General features: G+C 45.3%; 1 protein-coding gene across 1 annotated transcript; it reads left to right on the top strand.

Moving 5' to 3' along the window:
• Window positions 1-64: 64 nt before the first annotated feature.
• Window positions 65-25,972, top strand: USP35 (ubiquitin specific peptidase 35). Its single transcript, XM_057364078.1, has 11 exons — window positions 65-132; window positions 8,967-9,663; window positions 10,842-10,977; window positions 16,162-16,291; window positions 17,692-17,793; window positions 19,599-19,757; window positions 20,508-20,701; window positions 20,822-20,915; window positions 22,447-22,553; window positions 23,371-24,589; window positions 25,729-25,972. The coding sequence occupies exons 2-11, from the start codon at window positions 8,982-8,984 to the stop codon at window positions 25,897-25,899; spliced, it is 2,994 nt and encodes a 997-aa protein (XP_057220061.1). The 5' UTR covers window positions 65-132; window positions 8,967-8,981; the 3' UTR covers window positions 25,900-25,972.
• Window positions 25,973-26,437: the final 465 nt, after the last annotated feature.

Genomic DNA, 26,437 nt, shown 5'->3' with positions numbered 1-26,437 from the left:
CGGCCCGGCACAGCACAGCACGGCCCGGCCCGCTGGGAGATGTAGTTTCGCCGCCGCCCTCGGCCCTGCCCAGCGCTGCCCCGGGACTGCGGCTCGCAGCCGGCCAACGCCGCATCCCGGCTCTGGCCGGAGGTAACGCGGGGCGGGGGAGAGGGAAAGGGGTGCAGGAGCGGGGCGGTCGGGGGTTGGGGTGATCGCAGGGTGGGGGGCCGGATGCCGGGGAAGTGGTGCAGGAGGGAGGTCTGAGCTCGGGATACGGGAGGGATGCTCAGGGGAAGGGATGCAGGAGGAGTAGTCGGGGAAAGAGGTGCGTGAGAGATGCAGGAGGGATGCTGGTGGTGAGGGGTGCAGGAGGGATGCTTGGGGTGAGGGGTGGTTCAGGATGCATACACAGTGTGAAGGGTGTAGGAGGGGTGTTCAGGGGAAGGGGTGCAAGAGGAGTCGGGAAAAGGAGTGCTAGAGGGATGCTCGGGGTGAGGGGTGCAGGAGAAGTGCTCGAGGTAGGAGGTACAGGAAGGGTGCTCAGCTTGAGTGATTCAGAAGGGATACTCAGCAAAAAGGGTTTAGGAAGGGTGTTCAGGGGAAGAGATGCTGGAGGAATGTTTGGAATGAGGAGTGCAGGAGGGATGCTCTGGGTGAGGGGTGCAGATAGGCTGCTCAAGGGAAGTGGTGCAGGAAGGGTGCTTGTGGAAAGTGGTGCAGGAAGGATGCTCAAAGGCTAGAATGCTTGGCAGTCAGGATACAGGAGGTTGTTCAGGGGTTGGGATGCAGGAAGGAGCTGGAATTAAGGGCTGCTTGAGGATCAGGATRGAGTTGGGGTTCTCAGGAACGGGTATGCTCAGAGGGAAGGATACACAGGGTAAGGGTAGGGATGTTTGGGAGGGATACTCAGAGGGATGCCCTCAGGTTGGAATGTAGCAGAGGGCTTGGAGGGAGGTATGCAGCAGAGATGGTTGGAGTAAGAACTATTCAAAAGGTTGAGATGCAGGAAGGATGCTCAAGCGAAGGATGCTTGTAGGGAGGAGTTTGGGAGAAAGCCCCACGTTTTGGGATTCCCAGAGATGCTTGGAGAGAGGGATGCGCTGTGGTCAAGATGCAGAAGGGAATGGTGGAGGAGGGGTTTCAAGCATTTGACTTTTTGGGAATCAGGCTATAGATTAATGCTTGGAGAGAGAAGTACAGGAGCAACATTGGGAAGTGGATGTGTGTGCATTCCCCCAGTGCCTGAAGGGCTTCACAATCCTGCTTACAAAGCAGCATCTTATTATAAGAAACTGGCCAAGACATTCACGTTTTCCTCAAGGAAGCTGACCTGGGAAGAGACACCTGGGGGTGTTCCCATCCCATAGGAAGCCAAAAGATTCTAAAAGTGAGGAYCAAATTCATATTAGCTGAGATCTAATCCACTTTCAAATTAGATCTGCCTGGCTTGGACTTTGCAGGTGTTACTGAAGAATAAAAGCAGATGTTGAAATATTTGCATTGCTCTGAGGTTTTTAGCACTTTAGGAGCTCAACTATACCCTGCTGCATCTGGTGGCAGGGAAATTTCAACTGCATGCTCTGCCTAGTCTGAAAGGAGGCAGCTGAGCTTTCACCGGGAGAGGGGGTCTCAAAATGCTTTGGCCACTTCTGTGATGAGTCCATGAAGTTTGCCATGGTCTCACTTTGCTTTCCTACTTTCTGAATTGGCTGATGCAAAGCTAAATACATTGGGTGTTGGAGGGACACTGAGGTTTTGAATGGGTATCATGCCCCATTTTTCCTTTCCCAAAGGCACTACCAAAAACTTGTAGATCTCTTTGTCTCCAAGCAGTGAAGSAGTGTCTGATGAATCCCAGCCAGCGTTGGCAGTATCCGCCCTCAGTCTGGTATGCTTTGGTGAACAGGACGTGGTTTTTCCTTGGGCTATATCCASGGTTTTAATTTCTATACAGAGACAAAAGCAGACAGAAACCTGAAGAAAGAAGAGTGATTTTAATGCTATAAATAGCTTCAGGGAAACAACCAGCTTTCCGGAGTAGATGTATTTACAGTCTCCAAGGATGATGATAGAAAGGACGTTGGCCTTGAAGGTCAGTGCACTTTATACTCCCAGTATAAAGCCCTATGGAAGTAGGGTGTCACAGCCCAGGCTGAGAGCTCTGGAAAAGCAGGAAAGCAGAAGTCTTTTGGGKAAAGAAAAGGAAGATGTCTTCAGCTGGAGGATGTGAGGAGGGAAAACTGGGTAAAACCTATTGCAGGCAGGACAGAGCTTTTGGGCATTCAGTGCCAAATTAATTCAGGGAGATCAAAAGCCAAAGAAGGTGGGTTATTTTTTGTCTGGGGCAGGTGCTGTGCTTAGCTGTAGAGCCAGWGGTTTGCCACTGCTGGTCTGGTGGTTACAGCAAGCCTTGCCTCATGTGCTAGTTGTGCTCTGTGCAACCTTTGCTCTGCTGCTGATTTTCMAGGCAGTGGGAGAGAGGAACTTAAATCCTCATGTTTTGCTTTCTGTGTCCATACCAGAATGTCTGATAATACAGTAGCGATTGGTTTGAGATGCTTTATTAGAAAAGGATACCAGTAGGTACTAGAGATGTGTGCATGTGGCTGTTGACTGGAGGGGAGGAGTGGAGGTGGGAGGAGGAGTCTGGAGAAAGAAAGGATGAAATGCTAGAGCCTTAGGCTTTATTTRGTAGTGCACTGATCGCTTTGACATCAAGCCAAAGCCTTTTTTTCATTTGATGACTGAGTACCTAACAACAAAAAACACAGAGCAAAGGAAGAAACTGGGGGATCTGTGAGCACCAAAGAGATCAAAGAAGCATTGGAGGAATAAGAGGGTAGGGTAGGTAAGATAGGTTGAGGTAGGGGAGCCTGCCCAGCACTATTGTCTCTTGGAGAGGGCTGATAGGATTGTGTGATGTGGTCAAACATGTTTATGATGTTTTGGAGGGAAAAGGAACAGTGAAATACCTGGTACAGCAGAAGAAAGGAAGCGGGTCCACAGTGGTCTGTGGGTCTAAAGCATGAACAAATTTTAAAAAAGGTCGGGACTGCTGTGTGATAGATTTAGGCTGTTTAGAAGTAGATACCTTCTGGTTGGACTTTTTTGAGACCTCTGAAAGAGTGGGCACCAGAGAGAGATTCATTGYTCCCAAGGTGGAGCTCCTGATGTASAGCAAASCCATGCAAAATGCCAACAGTCCAGYTGGGKGACAATACCTTAAATAAACTTTTACTCTCTGGAGAGAACAGAAAGCTACTGAGCTGGATAGAAGGTTCAATCTCCTGCTCCAAATCTGCTACTGCTTGTGGTGAAGGGCAGTGTCCTGTTCCAAAATCTGCTACTGCCTGCGGTGAAGGGCAATCTCCATTAGTGCTGTACTAAAGGGCGCTTCTCATTCCGAGGAGAGAAAAACGTGAAGAGCCTTGTCAGCCAAAAGTAATTAACTCTGGTGAGTAGGAGACACACAACATGAGTGCAATCTGCCACTGGAAAACAGTCTGGGACAGGAAGCAAAGAATATGTGATCTCCTTGAAAAGAAAAGGTGAATGTAGAAAGGCAGATTATAATCATATGCAAAAAAATTCAGCCAGGCTTCTGTGCTGGCAATTTTTCCCTGTTACAACTGCAGATGGGTAGAGTCTTGTTTCTCTTTCTAAAGGGCTATTTAGCAAGATTGTTCTGCAGTTATTAGCTCTGAATTTCTGCTCAGATCTCATAAAAATTAGCTTGGTGTTCTGCTCTGCCATGGCACTTTATGGGGTTCAACTCATAAAGGGTTCACTCACAGCAGCTGAAAGTGAAGTACAGTGGAATATCACCATGAATATATTTGCAGGTCTGGAGAGGTTTGACTGCTGGCTCTGTTGCAGCCTATTGCATCTCCTTGAGCAAATGGTTTGATCTAGAGAGTTTTTCAGGTCCGTTCCAATGTGGTCTAGATGTGCCTCAGTTTTTGTATTTCTGCAAAACATGAGTATCTATTAGATGTGGTAATGTAATGATGTGCAGGCTGTGGTTTCCCGTTTTTAGCTGAATGAACAGAGATGTACTTTGAACAAAAAAAAAAATCCTCTTTGCCTATGAAGTAATTGGACATTTATTCCAGGCAAAAAAAAGTAATTTAGGACACAATTACTTTGATATTTCTGGAGAACAGACCTAGAGAGGTGGCAGCAGGGCTGGTCCGTGTAAGAAGTATACCAAGTCATGGCAAATTTTGTAGAAATTTTAGAGAAAACAGTACTTTTTGTGCTCTAGCAAAACACWATGTGAGCTCCCTTTTATCCTGCAGCAGGTCAGCATCCTGCAGGATTGAGCCCTAATTGCCTGCTGCCTGGAGGATGCAGCAGGAATAGCAGTAATGTCTTGGCTGACATAAAAGAAATCATTTCRGTAGGAGTTAAGGACAATAAAGGTGAGTCTCATTTTTGTACTTCCAGACCTCCAGAGAGTTCAGGGAAGTTGGTATTTTTCTTCTTTGTAAATAAAAGGCAAATCACTTTATGTATTACTCTGTTTAGATGGTGGCAATTATTTTTCCTTCTTTAGTGGTATTTATCAAAGTCTTTATGATGTCGTTGTGGGAAATGTGCTGAATTTGTTACTAAGATTTCCTAAAGGTAAGGTATGTTCTCCATCTATGTTTTCAGAGCTTTGTTAAACTCTGGGATGTGGYAACTGGTACTACATTCTGTACAAAGTACTAAGGAGCCTTTACTGGAAATCTGCTGCTGGCAGGGTTAAAGGGATGAATTGATTCAGAAGTAATTGAGAAGATTTCAATTGAAATGAATCCTAATTAAATAAAATGAATAGGTAGAAGAGAACTCTAAGTACCATCTGGACAGTACAGAGTCTTAAGACTAGACCGAAAAAAAGCCAAAGGTGATTTTTCACCCTGAGGTTGCGTTTTGGGTTGTTTTTTTGTTGTTTGTTTTTTTATTTTTTTATTTTTTCAGTTTACTCAGTTTGGAGAGTGACACTAAACTGGCCAATGCTGATCTTTGCTTAAATTCCATTTTCCTCTCTGGCTCTAGAGCATGGTTGGGTGTCTGTCCTTGCAGGGACCCATCTTGTGGTCACCATCCTTGTATCAAAGACAGATGTGTGGRCTGCTAATTGGGTAGGAACCAGGCTGGAACTATCCTGGGATCTTTCCTTTTCAATATTTTTTATTAACAATCTGGAGGAGGAGATGAAATTCATGTCATCAAATTTGTGAGTGATGCCTGACTTGAGGAATAGTCAATATGCTTGGGGGCAGGGCTGCCATATAGGAGGGCCAGGACTTGTTGTGGCTGACATGAATCTCATGGAATTCAACAAGGATAGATGCAAAGTATTTTGGGATGGACACTTSGGATGGACTCAACTGGGATGGACTAACCCCTTGAACTGTTGAAGCCTGGCGACTGACTGACAGCAGCTGATCAGTCCCTCCAAGGAGGTTATTCAGGAGATGAATCCAGGCTTTTTACAGGAGTACAAGGCAGGAGAATGAGAAAAACCAGACATAAATTGAAACAAGATCTTCTAACTGGACAYAGGGAAAAACTTCCCACTATGAGCTAATTAAAACAGGAGCAGGTTGCCCAGGGTTGTATGATTTCAATCCTGGTATATTTTCTAGACCTTAATGGATAAAGTTCTGCACAGCTGCGGTTGAGTTCAGCTCTATGCAGGATTTGTCCTAGAGACCTCCCAAGAGCCTTTTTCTCCTCATTCTCTGATTTTGCCTGTGTTGTTCCTGACAGTCATTCCCTGGGGTGGCAGAACAGTTTTGTTATTTCATGGGATTTTTTCATTTTCCCTGCAAAGCTGGGAACAGTACTCTGTTTTATGTGAGCTACAAAGCAGATGGRAACCTCAGTGTGACTCTTCAGTTTAATAATTAACTGTTTGACATTCTGCTTCATCCTTGTGTGCTCCAGGAACTTGTTTCTGTTCATAAGCAGGAATGAGCCAATCCTCCCAGCTCTTCAGTGTGTTGTTAATGCTGGTGAGGAAGAAGTGCAGAAAGGTTGTTCTACTTCAGGAACAYTCATTATAGAAGCCTGATTGTCTGAATATTTAGTCTCTTTATTTCAGTATTAAACAGAAGAGAACCAGGGATCAGGTCTCCAAGGCAGCATTCGGCTGCCTGACAATGAACTGTTCTTCCCTCTCCCACAGTTGTCTGGGTTATTTATGACACACTTCCAATTTCTACAACAAATGAGACATTGATCTTACAGACAACACTCACTTTGCTCCTCTACTGCAAACCCTGATTCACCCTCCAGGGAGGTCCTAGGGGAAAAAAAAAGTTAATGTTAGATACTTAAACTAATATCGTGCTGAAAGCATCTGGAGCTGTGCTTGTCTTGAATTAGCCATCTTGATTCCTAGCCTTTGACATGTGAACGATCTTTTAGTGTGAAATGCTTTTTTAATGGCATTTAAGACCATCGTGTTTATTATTGCATATTACAAAGCCACTTGAATGTTGCTTGAATSTAGTTCTGAGATTGTAATACATGCCCTGGCTAGTGTCCTCCATCCTGGCCTTGTCTGGCCCACACCCAGGGACGAGTTTGGTCAACCCTGATACACAGCAGAACCGTGGGCTTGTTTGTCCCCTACTGCTGACACCGGGGTGGYTGGAGAGGTGCAAGTGAGATTGTATTACCTAAAGCCCTGTAAAACTATGCCCTTTCAGGAGCCGCAAGTTTATCTCAAAATTCAGATGAAATTAGACTCKTTGCATTGAAAATTTGAGTGAAGTTTGGCAATGCTAAAGTAGCTAAAAGCAGAGTCATACTGGGGACAGTGGTGGGCAGCCATCGCCCTGAGTGGGACAGCAAGAACACTCACCACATATACCAGGGGAGTGTGGTGATTTATGGGGTTAGGTCTAAAAGAGCCATAGCCATTTCTCAACCATCCTGCCTGTGTGCTGTTTCCAAATTGTTATGCCAAGCTTAGCATGGGTTGATTCAGGGAAGTACAGTGAGACATAACCAGTGAGCACTGTAGATCCCCCTGGTCCCTTATCTATCTGCCAGGTGTCCAGGGTGTCTGAGCTCAGGCTGCGAAGCTGCAGAGTGGAGGYGAAGGGAGTACCAGCCTGACTACAGGTGTGTGCCAGTTTCTGTATGGCCAAGGTGACCCCTGGGCTGCAGCAAGGACAAATACTCCTTCTGGTTTTGGACTACCTGCAAGCTCCACCTGCTCTCCAGGTTGACTTTTAGCCTTTGCTGACACTGTGGTACTTTCTGTTTGAAGTGAAAAGACCTGTGGGATTTTGTCTTCTTATCTTGTCCTCATTTGCCATTGGTTTAATGCAGGATGGTCCCTCAGGAGTCCAGCTTATATMTTCTGTCCTGGGAAAACAGCATGATGGAGAGCATTAGCTCTGCCATTAGCTCTGCCTTTGCTTGTTGCAGGGAAGGCAGCAGTAATGCTTGATGRGGAACAATCCAGCATATGAGCAGAGGAATGTGAGTCAGCAGGCAGGGCCAGAAAGGGCATGGTGGTAGCTGGAGAGGCATTGCAATATAGCTTGTGGTCATTGCTGGATTGGGGTTGGCTATATGTATATACATATTTATTAATAATGGTTWTTTTTCTTTTTCATCCTGTGAGATTGTGGGGAAGAAATGATGGGAAGAGGCAATGTTTGGTGACGTGGGAAGGCTTCCCAGGCAAGCAGCTGTGAGTCAGAACTTGATGTTTGTGCCTGGCATGGGTTTTACTTCTCTACCCTCAAGCAGCTGTCTGCTAGGAGAAAAGATACTGTCTGGCCCAGATACAGGCTTACTCCAGGGATGGTGTGGTCCTTGGAGGGCTTCTGCTGAGGTCTCTTCTGGATGTCATCTGTGAAAACCATACTTGGGGTACCTGTCACCTGCATGTATATTCTTCATTAATATAACCCTGTGCATTTGAACAAAACTTCAAATGCTTCGTAAGTGCTAAGGAAGGATCTTTCAACCATCCCTGCTARGAATTGGTGTGTGTTGTTCTCATTTCACAGATCAGGGAGCTGAGGAACAGAAAGGTGGCGATTTTTATTCTGGTCAGATAGATGAGTGTGGCTCATTTCAGGCTATAGGCAGGAAGAGACCTTCTCCAAATGTGTATTTGTGCAGTGTATTGCACTGGAGGCACCTGCTGTGGATGTCCCTGTAATGCATTTTAAGAAATCCTGTCTAATTTTATTGCTCTATAATGGTTTGGGTTTTAGTTTTTGGGTTTTCTTTATGCAATAGTGCATCTAACACCTGATTATAAATGTTATTCTGAGCTTTTCCTTGGGAATTCGTAGTTTGTTTGTTTTTTTTTTTAAAGAAAACCTTTTCTCTAACACTTTATTGCTGGTGAATTCAGGCTGTGACAAATGGGAAACTTTGCCTGACTCTGCAGTTTCTCTCTGCGCTCGCTTTGGTCCTGCATACAAATGCGGCAGGTCCCTGGGGAGCAGCCAAGACTGCACCACTCAGATGGAGTGGCTGGCAGCACGGTGTAAATGTTTAACAAACACCCCTGCCATTGCACAGAGAGGCTGCAATCCCACCTCTGCTTCCCAGGGGTTTTCTCTCCTTCCCTGGATGTGAAGACAATCATTGGGACCATCTTTGCCTCTTGAGGACACCTGAGCCAGCAGACACCAGTTAAGACCTTGGCTTCCTTAATTCCCCACTTGTCCTCTCTGTGGGTCTGTAGCTGGTTGTTTGCAGGACTAAAATGCTCAAGTGTGTGTTTMATCTGAAGAAGTTCTGTATCTTGGTGTATTCATTCAGTTTGGAGGCTTTAGTCTCAGTCAAACATCACTAGAGTGGAAACTTTTCTGAATGCTACATGAAAAGGCCGCAAGAACTATTTTCTTCAGAGTGGTCCCAGACAGTTCTGCTTTTTTGATCTCCCTTTCCCCAGCCTGGGCTTGAAAGCTCAGCAGACCCTCCTTGAACTAACCTGCTGCTCKGTCACTCTCTTTTAGGAGCAGGGAGCAGAGATGGATAAGATACTGGAAGCTGTGGTGATGTCCTCTTACCCCAACAACGTGAAGCAAGGGCTTGTGAGGCGYGTCATCGAGGCGGCCAAGCAGCCCATGGACAGCGAGCAGTGCTGGTCCATGCTGGAGCTGTCCACCAAGCTTTATCTCACCGGCGACACCAAGTATAAAAGAGARATTGGGAAGGAGGTTTTGGAGGTCTACGGCCACTACCACCCAGAGGAATTTGAGGAATTCTTCAATGTCCGCTTCCTGCTGAGCCTCCTCCAGGAAGGCTACGGACCTMTGGGGAAGAGAAGCCATTATGTACTTGATTATATCCAGTTAGGACTACAGTTTGTCCTGGAAAGTCCATCAGCAAACAGCATCTTCAGCTTRTTGAGGATCGAGGTGCTGCGGAAAGTCTGCGAGAGGCCCAGCCCCAAGCAGTGTGCAAAGATCAGCAAGCTCCTGAGCCARCATCCTCAGTGCATTCCCACGGGAAAGCACCAGCTCTTGTTCTGCCAGCAGCTGATCCGGTGCATCGGGCAGTTCCAGTGCGTCTCSGAGGGGGAAGAGGAGATCATGGAGTTTTTGGAGCAGGTGAACAAAGTGAGTGGTCTGCTGCAGAGGATCTGGAGGACTCAGACCTCAGCCATCCTGCCCTCTTTGAAGGAAGTGTTCACTATCATTTCTTCAACAGGTAATTAAAAAATAATAATGAAAAATGGCTGGGAATGTAAATGTTAGCTCTGATGAAGTCAAACTCAATTRGTTTGACATCTTGCAGGGTTTTCATCCACKACARAAATGCAGCCACAGATGAAATATARTAGACAAACATCTCTAAAAGTTACCCAGTGCTCTGAGTTGGGAAAGCAATATCCCCCTATAACCACAGAGAGTCTGCACACAGGAGCTGTTAACRGGATTGAAACATTTGCAACACAAGTTTGTGTTCAGCACTTTCTATCATCACCTGGGCTTAAGGGAAAGCACCTTATATRCAGCTTGTTAGAGTGGAACTTGAGAGCTTTTAGAAATGTCCCTCTCTTACAGCTGACTTGGTGCTATCCCACAGCCTGCTTCCTACCAGACACCAGGGGTAAAGCCAAGCAGTTATTTCTCACTGATCTGGAAGCATGAAGCCCCACTGACTGTCTGAAAGGTGGTTGCATCTTAAAGTGAGATAGAAGATAATTTATTCAGCTTCTGGGGCCTTTAGGTTATTGTGGAGGGTTTCAGAAGGTTTCTTGGAGGTACCAGTGCCATGAAGGCCTGGTGAGCTCCTGCTCTAGCTATTCCTAAGCCCACAGCAGGTGGGTTTTTCACTGGTGTCTATATGACAGCCTCATCCTTTGGAAAGAGGCCTGTCTCCATGCAGGCACACTTGCAGTTACATCCCTTTGTAATTAATTGCAGTACTTAGTACAAAGAGAGTAAGCAGAGGAAATTTGGTGCCTGAGTTGGCCCAAACACGTTCTCATGCCTGTGATGTCTTCCTCCCTTGGGGCTACACAGGGCTTCAGGCACCAGCCATCTGCTGAGATCCAACTTTGTTATGTGCTGCACTGGGATTTGGGCAATTATCCTCTTAGCACAGTCAACTGCAGACTCTATATTGCTCATTGGCACCAGCTCTGTATCCACTCCATGACATCTAGATGTGGCACCTGGGGGYATGGTTTAGTGGTGGACTTGGCAGTGCTGCATTAATAGCTGGGCTTGATGATCTTAGAAGGCTTTYCCAACCTGAACAATTCTGTGATGCTATTTATGTGGGCAGAAATGATTTGGTTTTTAGGACAAGAAATGACCTTGGGTGCCTGGTTTTCTTTTTGACTAACATCTTCATTGCTGGGGCTCTTCCATGTCTTGCAGAAGAGCAGGAAGCACCATCCAATGCCTTGGCCAGTGTGGTTCAGTTTGTCCCTTTGGAGCTCATGGATGGTGTCATAAGAAACCTAACCAACGATGACAGCATCACTGATGTGCAAATGATGATGGCCATTGGCAGGTAGGAGAGGCTGCATTTGTGAAAGTCGTAACTCAGTTGGGAGAAATGCTTTGTGTGGTTTTAATCCCAAGAGGCTTGGCTGATGCTGCCTGGTGAGGAATGTGTAAGGAAAAAAAAAACCCTGTATAATTTCTTATAGCTTTGAAGTCCTAGAAAACTAGAATACAGAGTGGTTGTTGTTATGATTGATTATGACTATTATTATATTTGTTTGGTTTAATTAATTGAGTTTCTTTTTTTTAGAAATAAACAGTATTACGGGATGTCCAGCATGGGCTATCTTGAAGAGATGTTTCCATCCCACCCCAAAGTTGTTGAGGGCTTTTTCTTCCCAAAATCTCCTTTTCAGGATTTTGTGATGATTTATGTCTCCCTTCATAAGGACACCATCTTAAGCCCCCAGTCACAGCTAAAGACTTATGTCCAAATGTTTCTGGGTCCCACCTTGGCCTTTGTCARATGGGTGTGCTGCAGCTGGACAGAAAGAGCCAGTGGAGACCTTGTCAAAGCATGATGAAGTGTAGTGGTTGAAACACTACTTGACACACCAGACTTGGTCTCTGAAGCACCAGTGCCCTCGTTAGCATCGACAGATCTTCTTTGCACTCTTATATCCAAGTCCTACAGCTCTTCCATACTCTGGTGTCTTGCTCTGCATTTACCTAGGGGTATCTTCAATGATCTTCTCCATCTTTTTCACAGAGGTTGCCAAATCAATTGCATCAGTCCTTAAAACATTCTTTGTCATGCAGAAGGACAACTAAATAATTAGTCAKAGCCTGCAAAATATAATTAAGATCACTTAGGAGAAATGTTGAAGTTTTGGCAGCATRTTTATGGCAGATGGGTGCCCCAAAAACAGCATGACCACAGGCTGTTTGATGTGTGTGTTTCATGCGTAGAAAATCAAAGGAAAATGTACAAATTGAAGAATCTTTCAGTTTAGGATCCCTGACAAACTGGTTGCATGCAGAGGTGTCTTCTCCCCCAAGTTTGGGTTTGGGAGTAGTAAGAGAATAAACTGGAYTTAGGGTGGAGCTTCTGGCCAAGCATGTAAAGAACAAAAAGTGGTAACAAAAAGCAAGGCTGGCACCTGCTGGCATAAGTGTACACCACAATCTCCTTTACACAGTTTATCTGTTTTTAAGTAAACTCTATTGTYGTGCATCTGTGGCATCAGAGGTTGTTGTGGTTTTAAAACCTGATTTTTCCCTATCAGAGTCATGGCACCAAAAATGTCGTGGTTTGGACTGTGCCGAAAGCCAAAAGCACCCACGATGTTCTCTCCCTTCCCACCAGAGAGGGAGAAGGGAGAGCAAAAGCCCAATTAACACTAAAATTTATGGCTTTCAGATAACGTAACATAATTGAGAGAAAGATACGTATATGCTCCAGAGAATGGTCAGACAGGCTGAATAACTTAAGTTGCAAAATAGGTTTATTACTAAAAACTACTAAGAATACTACTGCACCGGGGAGGAGAACAATGATAGGGAAAAATTTACAAGGAGAAGAAAAATAAAAACGGACATTTTAAGACATCTGTTATCCTTTCTGGGGACCCGTCTCTGTCTCAGGTTGTCTCTCTCCACCCCACATGTCTTCCCACACACACAGGGGACAGGAATGAAAGTCTAACACAGATCAAGCTACTCATTATGGTTGTCATTCAGCATCATAGGAGAAGCATTTTTACAGCTCCAAGCTGTGGAAGTTCTTTTCCCAGGAAACAGTCAGTGTGCAACTGCTGATGGCATGGGATTCTTTTCTTTACCTCGTAGGAGAAAGCAAAGAATGTTCTCCAAGGCCAAACTGCGTTGTTTCAGCAGCATGAGACCACTATCACAAATCTCCTGGCAGAACACAACTTCTGCTAAGCATCCACTTACTTCAGACACAGAGCGGGGGCATCTCCTCCTTCCTGCAGAACACATTTTCTTCTTAGCATCAACTCGCTTCAATTGTCGTGGGGGGGCCAAGCCTCTTCCTCTTTTTTGGCTCCTGATCAGTTCAGTGCAGTCCTCAAAGGCCAGGTTTTGTTTTCCTCAGAGCAAGGGCACTCTCATTTCTATACAGGTCTCTCATTGATGAAATAGTCCTTTCGAGAACAGCTTGTTTTCTCCATGCTCGAGAACCACAGCAACAGCACAGCAACCCATCCCATCTTCTCCTCACTGTGATCTTGGGTCTCCATTTTTTCTTACATCTCCTCACCCTCCTGCTCTGTCTCTCCCCAGTGCATAATACTAACWRYCTAAAAACSACATGGCGGCCGCCCCTATCTTGTTTTGAATTCTTCTTACGTACAAGACCATTCATCATCACAGAGGTGTAACTAGCATGCGCAATTGGCCCAGGCCTGACCAGCAACCCGTCCATCAGCCTCAGAGCCACAATGGATTGGCTCTGAAACACAGGGGTTAGGGCTCCTTTTGCTGGAGAAGAAGGAGAAAGCTTCTAGAACTTCCTCACAGGAGCCATCTTTGTGGTTTCTTGGTCCCATTCCCCCACCACCAAAAATCGGACCAAGTAAAACCATGACAGAGGTACTCATAGATTTTTTTTTTTAATTTTTTTTTTTTCTGGGGATTTGTCCATTTCAAAGAGCGCAGATCCACATGCAGAAGGCATCTGCTGTCATACAGCTATGTGGGCACTTGCTACCTCTGGAAATCAGGGTCTGGGCTTTTAAAAGTTTAGCACATGAAATCAATRACTCCTTTGTCAAATTAGGATCACCACAACTAAAATATTTGTGGATCTTACAATGTGGAAAGTGCAATGTGAATTTAAAATGTAATTTCTTCCTACTGTAGCAACACAGGCAGCACTGTAACTTAGCCACCAGTGCTGGTAAAATATAGCTTCAAGCAAATAAGRTTATCTTATGCCTTTTTAAAGAAGATAGGGACCTTTGAATCTCTGGATCCATCTCCCTGCTTTATAGCCTTGACATTACACATCCCTTTCATGAATGTCAAAGTCTGCTCCTCAAAGCAGGACAGTGCTCCCACTGCTCTACCTTCACAGCACTTCCACCACTGGGTTGCTTTAGTGGGTTGAATCTCTTCTAACAGCCAGCCTGTGTGTATTTCTGGCCATCTTACAGTTCATTTGATCTTATGCCAGCAGAAATAGCTGAAATATCTTTTGCCTCCCTGGTGTTTATTCCTTCAATATGTGCAGGAAGAGCAGTCCCTTCCCATCTCTGCTTTCTCATGGCTGTGCTAAACAGGCCAGGTTATTTTAAGCTTTTCTTGCAGGAAGTGTTCTTCATTTCCCTCACCACCTTAACCTTCTGCAACAGAGTTCACTGGTCTTGGGCACAGATRGTGTTGTTTGTGCACCATGTTTGTCATGGCAGCCTGACCACAGCCTAAAGTGTCACTGTTTTGCTWCAGAGAGCACCTGTCCTACCCCACAGCATGGTGCCAGTCTTTTCCACGGCTGCTCTTTCACTGGGAATTTTTGGTCATCTGGTTTCTGCTTGCTTGTCTTCAAGCAGATGAGTTACTGTAACCTCTGTTTCCAGTGCCTTCTGTGCATTTTGAATCAATACATTTCCTTCCAGTTCTACATTTTTAATCCTCAGGGTCTTCCTTGTGACTCCCTGATCCTCCTCTTGTGTTGATGATGCCTGTCAGCTGTGCATCTTCACAAATTTCTCAGCCCTGTTCAGGATATTTTTGCTAACAACACTAGATCCTGAAGAATGWTGCTTGTAGTCTCTTTTCAGAGAGTCAGTCAGGTTTGATTTACTTGTGTCCTGTGACTAGAAATTCGGATGTCCTGACAAACCTGACTTTGGCACCTATGATGACCCTCGGTGGCACTCTATCCCTGCTTSCCACTCATTGCCTGTTTCCATTGTAGGAACCATCTTCTCACMTACAGCACCATGGAAAAGTTAGTCATTAAAACTCACCAGAGCTGAATTTTGCATGATGGAGATCACCATGTTTGGTGCTCATGAGCTCTTCATGTTTCACTTTTTTATCAGCTGTTGTTGCTCTGTGTCTGTTTTGAGATCTTTTATCTCCTCACCCCAATAAATTCCTTCCTCTTGCTGAAAATGGAGTCACTGCATGTTTGGAAGTCACACCTGGAGGCCATATMATATCTTTAATCTCTATCAGATTCACCACATACACTGCTTGCRCAGCTTTCCTTGTTCTCCTCCAGTGCAAATGTCTGTGGAAGCTTCTCTGGCATTTGCTTTATTATCCAGCTTGGCTTGACTTTTGTTATAACTCAATATATATTCTGCTTTTCAAGGGTTTTTTTACTGGCTAGATTTTAATTTTTCCAGTTCTGTGTCAACTTCACTAATTACTGCTCTTTGGCTTGTGGTGGTTAGTTATCTGTCTTCCCTTCATATATTTTGCATGAGATTCAGATTGATAAGCAAAAGGAGCTAACTGGGTAAGTTGGCTGGACTGAGGTGTAGCCTGAAGGTCTGGGATATCTTCAAATCAAAATTACTGAAATGGTCAGCAAAGTTCGACACTTGGAGATCCCAAGTCTTAATCACTTCCTGGTTGTTTAACAATAAATTTAAAGAGAAACAATGTGTCATCACTTGGTCTGAGGGTATTGACTTCTGTAAAGCACTTATTTCTTGCAGAAACTTGACAATATGTTGGTTGAGTGGCTAGAGATGAAATTTTTAACCTGTGACATTCAGGAATAACTGGATTCTATTAGGGCTTCCAGGTTGAGTTTTTTAAATATGTTTTTGGAAATCAGTGTTTCCCACACAAGAGAACTAAAAGGTACAAAATTGAGTGTTTTTTCCTTACCCGTAACAAAGCATAGATCAAGCCAGAAAAATTTGTTTTCCAGTGGTGACAATGCAGAGACCTCAATCAAACCCTCATGTGAGTGGCATAGAGAGCACTGCACCAGCTTTAAAAACTTGAACTCAGCTTGRCTGAAGTTAATGGAAAAGATCCCCACTTTATTCTGTGGAATTGGGTCTGATCTCTGATGAACCACAGTGTGATGACATTGGGGTATTTCTACCTCAGGCTCTGGTGTGCTTTGAATAACATGTCAAATGTCTTAYGAAGAGTCTGTCTCATCCCAGTGACTGAACACCAATTTGGAAGGGATTTGACCCAGAGTGGAGCTTGTCTTTTACAGCATGTGCATTAAATTTATTGAAGAGTTTGTATTTCATTTCAGGATGATTGACTGGGTGTCCTGGCCCCTGGGAAAGAACATAGACAAGTGGATCATTGCTCTGCTGAAGGGTTTGGCTGCAGTGAAAAAGTTCAGCATCTTGATTGAAGTCACTCTTTCGAAAATAGAAAAGGTCAGTTGGCTCTTTCAAATGTGAATGTGAAGCACAGAAATACCATCTTGCACCTGAAATATCATCTTGCCTTTCAAATGAGTGCGGGTGAGATGTGATTTGAGAGGTATAGACAAAAAAGAGTTCCAAGGCATACTGGTTTTGCATCTGGGAATGATGTTCTCCAGAAAAACCTGGKGTTCTTCACGTTGTGGTCTGCAGAGGTGCTGATACCTTAAAGGTTATGAAATAAAGTAGCCAAGGACTTTTAAGCAAAATCAACATTATCCTTCCCAAACTCTTGTAAAACTTGCCTTTGGGAATGTGACATGTTCTCCTTTGGTCTTGCCTGGGTCATTGCTGGCTGGCACAGACAAAATACACAATAGTGAGCATCTTAGCAGTCTACACAGTCACAGGTTAGTTTTAAAATCTGTGGCCTGGCTGAGTTCTTTTATTGGTGCAGTTAAAGCCCRTGCTGCCATTGCCATTACTTGTTTCAGCAGTGGGTACTTGCTCTCTCTGAAAACTGTGATAGAGCACTGAAACTAGTCACTATTTCAAAAACTTTTTGCATGCTATGGTCCTGCTTTGAATAATGGGAATAACATCTGTCTAAGCTGCCTGAAGAAGTCACCATGGAGGTTACTAARATGAGGTTCTTAGGGGCATGGTTTAGTGGTGGGCTTGGCAGTGCTGAGTTAAGAGTTGGGCTCAATGATTTTAGAGGTATTTTCCAACCTAAATGATACTTTCATTCTATAATTATCGGTATTGGAACATTATCAATAACTGCATTTGTCTTTTGATCTCTCAAGTGCATTGAGCAGTGGGACAGTAGCCAAGCATCTCTGGCTTTTCTTTATCTTTTCTTTCATTGTTAATGCATGGGAAAGGGACACAGCCCTTAAAAATAACATGTGATTTTTGCAAACCCTCAGAAGTACTATCTGAGAGGAGTAGAGGATACACAGGTATTTTTTGTAAAGCAGAATAAACATTGTTACTTAGCTTTGGAAAAAGGTATTTGCCTTTTATCTCTTTGTCTGAAAGGTTAGTGATAAACTTCCAAATATTGGAATTAAATAGAAGAGGCACATTTTAGAAAATCTAGCATTCTGCTGTGCTTGCATGGCCTTTTTCTTGAGGAGATTTGGAGATGCAGCTCTCTCATAGAGGCGTCACACAAGCCTGAAAGGGTGAGTATAACTCTCACAGTATTTTTAGGGTGCCCTGAGCCAGTTCTCTGCACAGTAGATGACACTGGAGACATGATTACAGGCTGCTTGCCTCAACATGCAGCATGGATTAGGAAGAGACCAGCAGCCATGGTAGATGCCCAGTGCCTCTGTTTCCTTCTCTTCCCTTCTCCTGCAGTGCCCTCCTGCCTTCTCATTTTATTTTTCTCCCTCTTCCACCAGGTCTTCTCCAAGTTGCTGTATCCCATTGTGAGGGAGGGGGCTTTGTCTGTCCTGCAGTACATGCTGCTGAGCTTCCAGCACTCCCACGAGGCATTTCACTTGGTAAGGCTGTGCCTGGCACTGGGATGAGGGCATTGTCCTGAGTGTAACTCTGCTGTGGGGCAGCAGGAGTAGGAGGGGACCTGAGGTGTAGCAGATGCTGCCGCTCTGGCTTTGCAGTGCTTGGATACTTCGTGTTGAGAACATCTTGGAGGGCAGGGAATACATTRTTAAAAAGCCCTTGCTTTCCCTAAGCACGTGCTGACTGTCTGTTCAACTCAGTGGGTCCCATGCCACATGTGACTTTAAAGTGCCACCAACGTGTGTCACCCATTTCTTTAAGTGGYGGGTCAGCTTTGAAAGCTTTGTAAAGCTTCAGTGCAGCAAGACCAAAAGAATGGATCAGAACAGCTCACTGCACAAATTCTCTGTTAAAAGTAGAAACATCTCTTGGCAGCATTTGAATGCCCACTTTTCATTTCCACAGTGATATTTTATAGCTTGTTTTGCTGTTGGCACTAAGGCAAGGCTCCGCTTCCCACTGGCGTTGCCTATGGAATGCTGAATTTAAAAAGTGAGGCCAAAGGCAAAAGCATGCTTGTAGTGATTGAACTGATAAAAGCAGTGATAGAAAATTATTCCTRTTAATGTCAGATTTTATGCTTTATCATTAAAATCCTTATATTTAGCTTTTCACCTAAAGTTCATGGAACAAACAGATAAGGCTGGAGAAAAGCAAAGCTAGCCAGTATTTTCAACTGATGCTTTCTTTTTCATTCCTCACCTGGAGATACCTTTAACGAACCTGAATTTCTTGAGAAACTCTGGTTTCTAAAAATAGTCATTTCAATGTAATGTCTTCAGTTGGAAATCAAATTTTGAAACACTCCAAGATGTCAGTTGCTCTTGACTTGAAATTTCCATCTGTAGCCCACAAGCATAAATTTCCTTCTTTATTTAAAAAAAGCCCCCAAAAACCAACAGGGCAAAACCATGTCTTTCTGTGTCTGCCCTGGTACTTTGGAAGGGGTTTGAGAATTGTTCCCATCACAGCTTGGCAAAATTCTGATGTATAAAAAGGTGCTGCTATTGATTTGCTTTCCCAACAAACCTTTCCTGTCGGAAAGGAAATAGTTAAAATCTYCAACATTTTGAAGGGGAAGAAAAAGAGGAGAGGGGAGATCAAGGGAGGAAGAGAGGACCAGGAAATGGCTGGACTGGGGTCTTGAWACTTTACTCCAGGATTATTCTGGGCTAAAAATAAAATAAAAATATGAAAAAGGTTTTCCAAATGCCTTGGTCACTCTTAGCACATCTGTGGGGTTGGAAGTAGGTTATTAATTCTCTGTGCAGCTGCAGGGTCAGCAGAGGGTGCCCGTGAGCAATGGATTGTGTGCATTTGCATCTGCTTGTTTCATTTTTACATTTTTGAGATGAAAGCAAAATAAAGAACATGCTGTTTTATTTTCCACCCATCCTACTGTACCAATTCCAGTTCAGYGTGTTCAGCAAAACAGCATGGACAGCAGCAGACAACATTTCTCTTAGGCTAATCCTATCTACCCTCACGTGTGCACTTGGGAGTCAGCACATTCTTTCCACCATGGGTGTGAGATTTAGGGGAGACTAAAGAATGGCAATTGCAGCTCAGCAAAGCAGCAGCACAAACCTGCAGGTGCCATGCAACATGAAACCCTGTAAGGTTGCCAAAATCAGCAGCAGAGTTGCTGTTGAGTTCATAGGGTGAGGGATGAAGTCTGGAATGGCAYTGAAGTCAACTCCTGTTCACCTCCKTTCCTGCCCACAGGTGGATTTCATTCCTCCAAATGTATTAAAACTCTGCAAATAATTTGTTTTTTCTTTTCCAGCTACTCCCTCACATCCCCAGGTTGGTGGCCTCTTTGAAGAAGGAGGATTCCAATTCTGCAACCAGCTGTCTGGAGCAGCTGGCTGAACTCATCCACTGCATGTTCTTCCGCTTCTCAGGATTCCCAGACCTCTATGAGCCTGTCCTAGAAGCAGTTAAAGTAATTAGTGCCCTTCTCAGTAWTTTTACTGCTTTCTATGTGATTTTACTTCTTTCTATGGAATGGCATTATTGTTGGTAGCCTAGAACAGCAAGACTGTTCAACGAATAGGGATCTCCTAACCTCAACACCTCAAATGGTGGTAGAAGAAAGGGGATTGCAGTTCAGTCTGAGCCCYGTGCAGGCAGGTTGAGGGAAGATATGTCTCTAATGGTGGGCCTGCMGATGTCCTGATGGTGCCTGTAGGCTTTAGCTATAACTTTGTTCTCAAAAGCTTCTAAAGGACTGACAGAAACAGGTAAACTCTTCCTTGCATGGAGGCAGGTTCATGTGAAGAGCAGGCAAAATGAGTTGTGTGAACACCTCTAGCAGAAGAGTTTTGCAGTTGCTTGTTATTAATTCTTCATGGGAAAAGATCAGTCATAGGATCATAGAATATCCTGAGTTGGAAGGGATCCAGCTCCTGACCCTACCCAGGACAACCCCAAAATCACACCATGTGCCTGAGAACATTGTCTAAATGCTCCTTGGCTTGGTGCCATGGCCACTTCCCTGGGAAACCTGTTCCATTGTCCAGCCACCCCGTGTGGGACACTTTTCCTAATATCCAATTTAAACCTCCTCTGAAACAGCTTCATGCTGTTTTCTTGTGCCCTGTCACTGGTCACCACAGAGAAGAGATCAGTGCCTGCCCCTCAGTATCCCCTTGTGAGGACAGATCATGATTTGTAACACAGATCTCTTTCCAAGGCTCTCCCGATTCCAAATGAAGACCGGATTAAACACCTCTTGGGACAAAATGCTTGGACATCCCAGAAGAACGAGCTGGCCTGCTTCTACCCACGCCTGGCATCTAAATCAGAGACGGGAAAGATTGGGTTAATTAACTTGGGAAACACCTGCTACATGAACAGCATCATACAGTCTCTTTTCATGGCTTCAGAGTGAGTTTTTCCTCCCTTGCTCCCTTCAGGAGGGCTCCAGGGGTTGCTTGTCACTCCAGTCTTGTGTGTCCCTCCCTGATTTTCCATCCCACAGATTGCATCTCTGCTTTTCTTYCACAGCTTTCGGCATTCGGTGTTGAATTTGACTGAGGGCAACTCCCAGCCCCTGATGACAAAGCTCCAGTGGCTCTTTGCATTTTTGGAGCACAGTCAGGTAATTATTTCATGTTCTAGTTATTTGTTTGGACTGTCGGCTGCGGAAAGGCTCGTCTCCAAGTTGCTTCCTGCCGGCTCCAACGTGCTGATAAGGAGCTGTGGATCTTGGTGGGTTTTTGTAATGGGACTGGTTTTGTTTGTGTGAAGGAGGCTAATTTTGGGAGAGGAGAAGGGAAACTCCTCTCACCCATGAAAGTGAGCTATGTTCACACCAGGCTGCCTGTCTTTAACTTGTGGTCTTTTGGTTTGGGCTGATGTAATAACKAATGGCTTTGACAATGAAGTCCATTAGGTAATAGTTTACATCTGTGCTCAGCTGAGAAGCCTGTTGGTGTGAAACAGAGGTTTCGTCTCTTGCTGTGCAGCAAAAGAAAAGACTGGAGYAGCTCACTTGTCCATTGCTCCACAGCAAAGCACTAGCAATCATTGCTAAAATTCCCTTAAAAGTGGTTTTGTTAAAAAAATAATAATAAAAACCTCCTTAGATGCCAGGTGCTTTGAATCCTCTGTATGTGAGGGAAAGTAAAATAAAAATAACACCCTTAAAATAATAGTAAATATTTCTGAAATTTAATGGAGTGACTCCTGGAGATACAGCTAAGTCATATCTAATTCCTCTCTTGAAAATATTTCTTTCTGTTCCTAGAAAGACAAAATTTTGGAAAGCCAGTGAATTTTCCCTTGCTGCATAGCAAGTCATCCAGGCTTCTCCATTTCCCAAGCCTTGACTGKCAGAGCTGGCTTGTAGCATTGTGGTATTATGTCACTAGAGATGACCTGGGAAGGAAATCTAGACACCCTGTTAAATTTAACATTTGGTCATAGAAGAGTCTAGGTTTTGATGGCAGATTAGGGTGTCTGTGTTCTGTGATGAGCAAGTATAGAAATGTGTTTGCTTGTTGTGTAGTTGACAGTTAATAGATTCCTGCTAGTTTCCTTTTGGTTATTTTTCTTTTTTGGGCTGAAGTTACTTTTTTTTTTGCTGAATATGAGTATTTTTCCATATAAATTAGATATCTGCTTCCTAATGACAGCAATTATTTTATCTGGTGACACAGATTACCTGCCTGCAGTGATCAGAATGTTGGGTGGAAGTTTAGTGGATTTTTTTGCCTTGTGGTTTGATTTTCTTTTTTTTTTTTTTTTTTAATGAAAGGATTTAGTGAGAAGAGATCCTGATCAAATTAAATGGAGCAGCAAATTAAATTGAGGCTGAATTAAGTAGAATTATCTGGATCAGGCCAATAAACCATTTAAAATTTGAATGATAAAAACATGGATATTTTATAGCAGCGTATGTAAAATAATCACTGAAATTCATCCTTACCATCCTGGCTTGCAGCAAACCAGAATGCTTCCTGTGCATTGGGATTAGCCTTTGTGGGGACAAAAAGGGTCTTTATCAGGCACAGAACACTGTGCTGCCAGTGAAGCAGCCAAAAAAACAACTCCTCTCCCCTCTCCATCCCCCTGTGTGAATGGAGGAAAAWTCCCTAGGATTAAATGCACTTGTTTTGTGTTGCTGCCAGCGACCTGCCATCTCCCCTGAGAGCTTCCTSTCTGCCTCCTGGCCCCCCTGGTTCACCCCTGGAGCTCAGCAGGACTGCTCAGAGTACCTCAAGTACTTGCTGGACCGGTACGTGACAAACGCCATGATTTTGGAACCTGGTGACAACGGCGTCCCTAAACCCAATGTAATGTTTAATGCTGACCCGCATGCAAATAGGGCGAGTGGCTGAGACCCAGAGGAACTGGGAGAGGGGAGGGATGGGGTGAGAATCGTGAGACTCCTGAGAATGGTGAGAATGGTCTGAGGCTCCTTAATAAAATAAGATTTGGACAATCTTAGGGGTAAAGTCAGAACTTAGTTCAACTTGAAAATTTCTGCCTTTGCTCTGAAGACACAGGGAATTCACAGAATTACAGAATCATTAAGGTTGGAAAAGATTTTTATGATCATTGAGCCCAASCATTAACCCAGCACTGCCAAGTYCRCTGCTAAATCCTGTCCCTAAATGCCACATATACATGTTTTTTKAACATTTCTAGGAATGGTGATTKCACTTCCTTGGGCAGTCTGTTCCAAAGACTGACCACCCCTTCAATGAAGAAATTTTTCCTGATATCTAATCTAAAACTGTACCAACCTGAGAGACTTGCCTGACAAGCCACTCAGCCTCCTCTGTAAAATGTTATTTTTTGCCTTTTACCTAGAAATACCAAATCTCTGGCATCCCAGTGATCCCTCTAGAAGTGGAGGGGTCAGTGGCACATGAAGACTTCAGGTTCCCAAATTCTGCCTGACTCCATCCCACCCTTCTCCCACAGCATCATCCCTGGCCACAGGCAGGTTAACTGGGATTACCCCCTTGCAGTGAAGAACAAAACCCTACTTTAGAAACTACCTCTTAGTGTACTGATGCATAACATAGCCTTTTTCCTCCCTGCCAAAGATTGCATGAAGAAGAAAAAACTGGAAAAAGGATTTACCAGAAACTCAAGGAATCCAGCTTGATGTCTCAGGCAGTGGAACATCATTACTTAAACAAGACATTGATTGAGAAGATGTTTGGGGGTAAAATGATGACAAAGATCCGCTGCCTGAAGTGCCTGAATGTTTCCTCCCGAGAAGAAGCCTTCACAGACCTGTCCCTGGCTTTTCCTCCATCGGACAGGAAYGTGTGCAGGAGCACATCTGTTCTACCAGTGGAAGAAATTGGCCCGCAGTTCATTGAGCCCCCTGAAAATGCAGKCCGGCTTATGGGCTCTCCCTGGATCCAGAGGAAGGCCCCCGTGGCCAATGACCCCCATGCAGCCCCATCAGTGTCAGTGGAATCATTGGGCTTCCAGGAGCCAGGAGAAGCAGCAAATCCCATACATGGTGATGATGTTGGGGTGGATGCAGCCAAAGACCCTCTCCCGACTTTTGGGGAGCAGCCATGTGCTCCGAAGGACTCCAGATCTGTCCCAGATTTAATAAACTATTTTCTGTCCCCGGAGAGACTGACAGCAGAGAATAAATACCACTGTGAGAAATGTGCATCTTTGCAGGACGCTGAGAAGGTGGCGGAGCTGACAGAGGGTCCACATTACCTCATCCTCACACTGCTGCGGTTCTCCTTCGACCCACGCACTATGAAGAGGAAGAAGATCTTGGACAATGTCTCCATCCCTGTGGTGCTCAAGCTGCCCATCCTTGTTGCTCCAGAGGAAACTGAGGAAGTCTGCCGTCATGGGAAGGATGGTGCTGTCCCAGGGAATGGCTTCATGACTGTCGTGTATGACCTCTGCAGTGTGGTGGTGCATTCAGGCGTCTCCTCTGAGAGCGGCCACTATTACTGCTACTCCAGGGAGTGTACTGACACCATCCCCCACGGACAGCCCCGGGATGGGGTGCCAAGATCAGCCTCTGACAAGCAGCTGGACTTTGAAATCCAGTGGTACCTCTTCAATGACACCAGAGTTTCCTTCTCCTCCTTCGAATCRGTCAGCAACGTCACCTCGTTCTTCCCCAAGGACACTGCCTATGTCCTCTTCTACCGGCAGCGGCCGGGCCGGCAGAGCTGCCTGCTGCACGAGGCTCTGGCTGAGGCTGGCCACCTGCATGGAGAGCCCTCCCTCCACAAAGACTTGATGGAAGCCATTTCCAAAGATAACATCCTCTTCTTGCAGGTAACTCCCGCTGCCGTGCACTGCAGGGTGCGACCCTGCAGCTGTCCGGCTCACGGGCCACGCTCCCACCCATCCGGGTAGCACTGGGATCCTGTCCTGCAGTTAATATCCTGCAGATACCCACCCACTCCCTGAAGCCAAATTCMTTTTCCTTTTTAGCACCCAGATATAAACAGGTTATAGTTTTCTTGTGGAAACTGGGCACGGAGATTGGTACAAGACATCTTGTGGCTGTGCTGGGGGTTGACTTAATGTTGTCTGCCCCTGGAAGCTCAACCTGAAATTTTCTTTGAAATGCCTGGGAAAGATGGGGATGATGGAATAGCTTGGGTTGGAAGGCTATCTAGCCCACCTCCCCTGCAGGATAAGCAGGGACACCTTTAGTTAGTTCAGATGCTTAGAGCCCCATCCAGCCTGACCTTGAATGTTCCCAGGGATGGAGCATCTGCTGCCTCTCTGGGAAATCTGACCAGTGAGGCCAGCGCCTCACCACCTTTGTTGTAAAAAAAATTCTTCCTTACATTCTACTCTTTCCTTCCCACCTTCCCATACTGGTAACCAACTACTCCTTCCTACCATCTCTGACATTCACCTGAGCCATTGCAAGCAAGGTCTTTTTTTCCCCTTCTTATCACAGAATCATTGAATGGGTTGGGTTGGAAGGGATTTRCAGGCTGTTCAGTTCTAACCCCTCTGCCATGGCAGGGAATCCTTCCACTAGACCGGGCTGYCCAGAGCCCCATCCAGCCTGGCCCTGAACACTGCCAGGGATGGGGTAGCCACAGCTACCCTGAGCAGGGGGTGAGCTGGGACTACAAACTAGAACAGATTTCATTCAGCTGATGGAGCTCAGCATTTTCCAAACAACAGTGTCTCCTATGACATGAGCTGCATGTGGGGCGGTTTGAGGGGTAGCTCGTCTCCCAGAGGTGACATGGGAGGGCTGGGTTTGGATCACTGGGGAGCTGCAATGCTCTGCTGCATCCCTCCTGCTGAGTTCTAGAAACAAGCACATGGCCTCCACAACCCAGTTTAATTTGAAGTAAGCTCACAGGGGGAACCAAACAGGCTCCTGGCCCCCATCTGCGTCCTTTATGTGCTGATATCCTTGTGCTCTTTTTCCCCCTTCCTTCTCCCAGGAGCAGGAAAAAGAAGCAAGGAACAGAGCCGCCTATATTTCCGCCTTGCCGAAATCCCCGCTGTGGTGGAGAGACTTGGACAGGGACAAGGATGATGACAGCTCGTCTGGGGGCTGCAGCCCAGCAGCGGGCGGGGGYGGATCCGGCTCCTTCCACGGACTCGTCTTTTAGCCAACGGTTTAAACCACATCGGCAATGTCCATGGGGCCCGCCTGAAACCAGAGGCTCCTCTTCCTCACCCTGATGACAGCATCTTGGAGGAGGATTTGAGAAACAYTTCAATGGAAAAGGTCTCAGGGGCTGATTTGGAGGCGCCTGGAGGGTCTCGCTGCTTCCTATGCACTTGGTTTTCATGCCTTAATGTACCTAAGCTAACGCAGAGATGAGCAGCTGCCGACAGCTCGGRGAAGTGTCCTTTTGCTTCACATAGCCATGTCTTGCCTGCTGTAAGCCATGCCACCAGCCTGGGGAGGTGACTGGGATGGCATGGGGAGGAGGACAGACCCAGCGGGGTCCCAGGCATGGAGATGACCCATGCAGAACCTGTCTGCAGCCCTTCCCATGGCACTAAGTTGGTTCTGGGGGGACCTCTGCTCAGTTGTTGTATTTCTCTTCAGTGTGGTTTGGGAACCACCACGACAAGCTCTGAAGGTAGAAAAATGCCTGAAAAGTGCTAAAATGTAGCAATGATGCTCTGTGAGGCAGTGAG

Source organism: Malurus melanocephalus, unplaced genomic scaffold (assembly GCF_030028575.1).
Source record: "Malurus melanocephalus ecotype Western Australia unplaced genomic scaffold, MMel_1.1 scaffold_34, whole genome shotgun sequence".
Classification (NCBI taxonomy): Eukaryota; Metazoa; Chordata; class Aves; order Passeriformes; family Maluridae; genus Malurus; species Malurus melanocephalus.
Note: the sequence above shows the minus strand (reverse complement) of the source record. Positions and strands in the feature narration are given on the sequence as shown.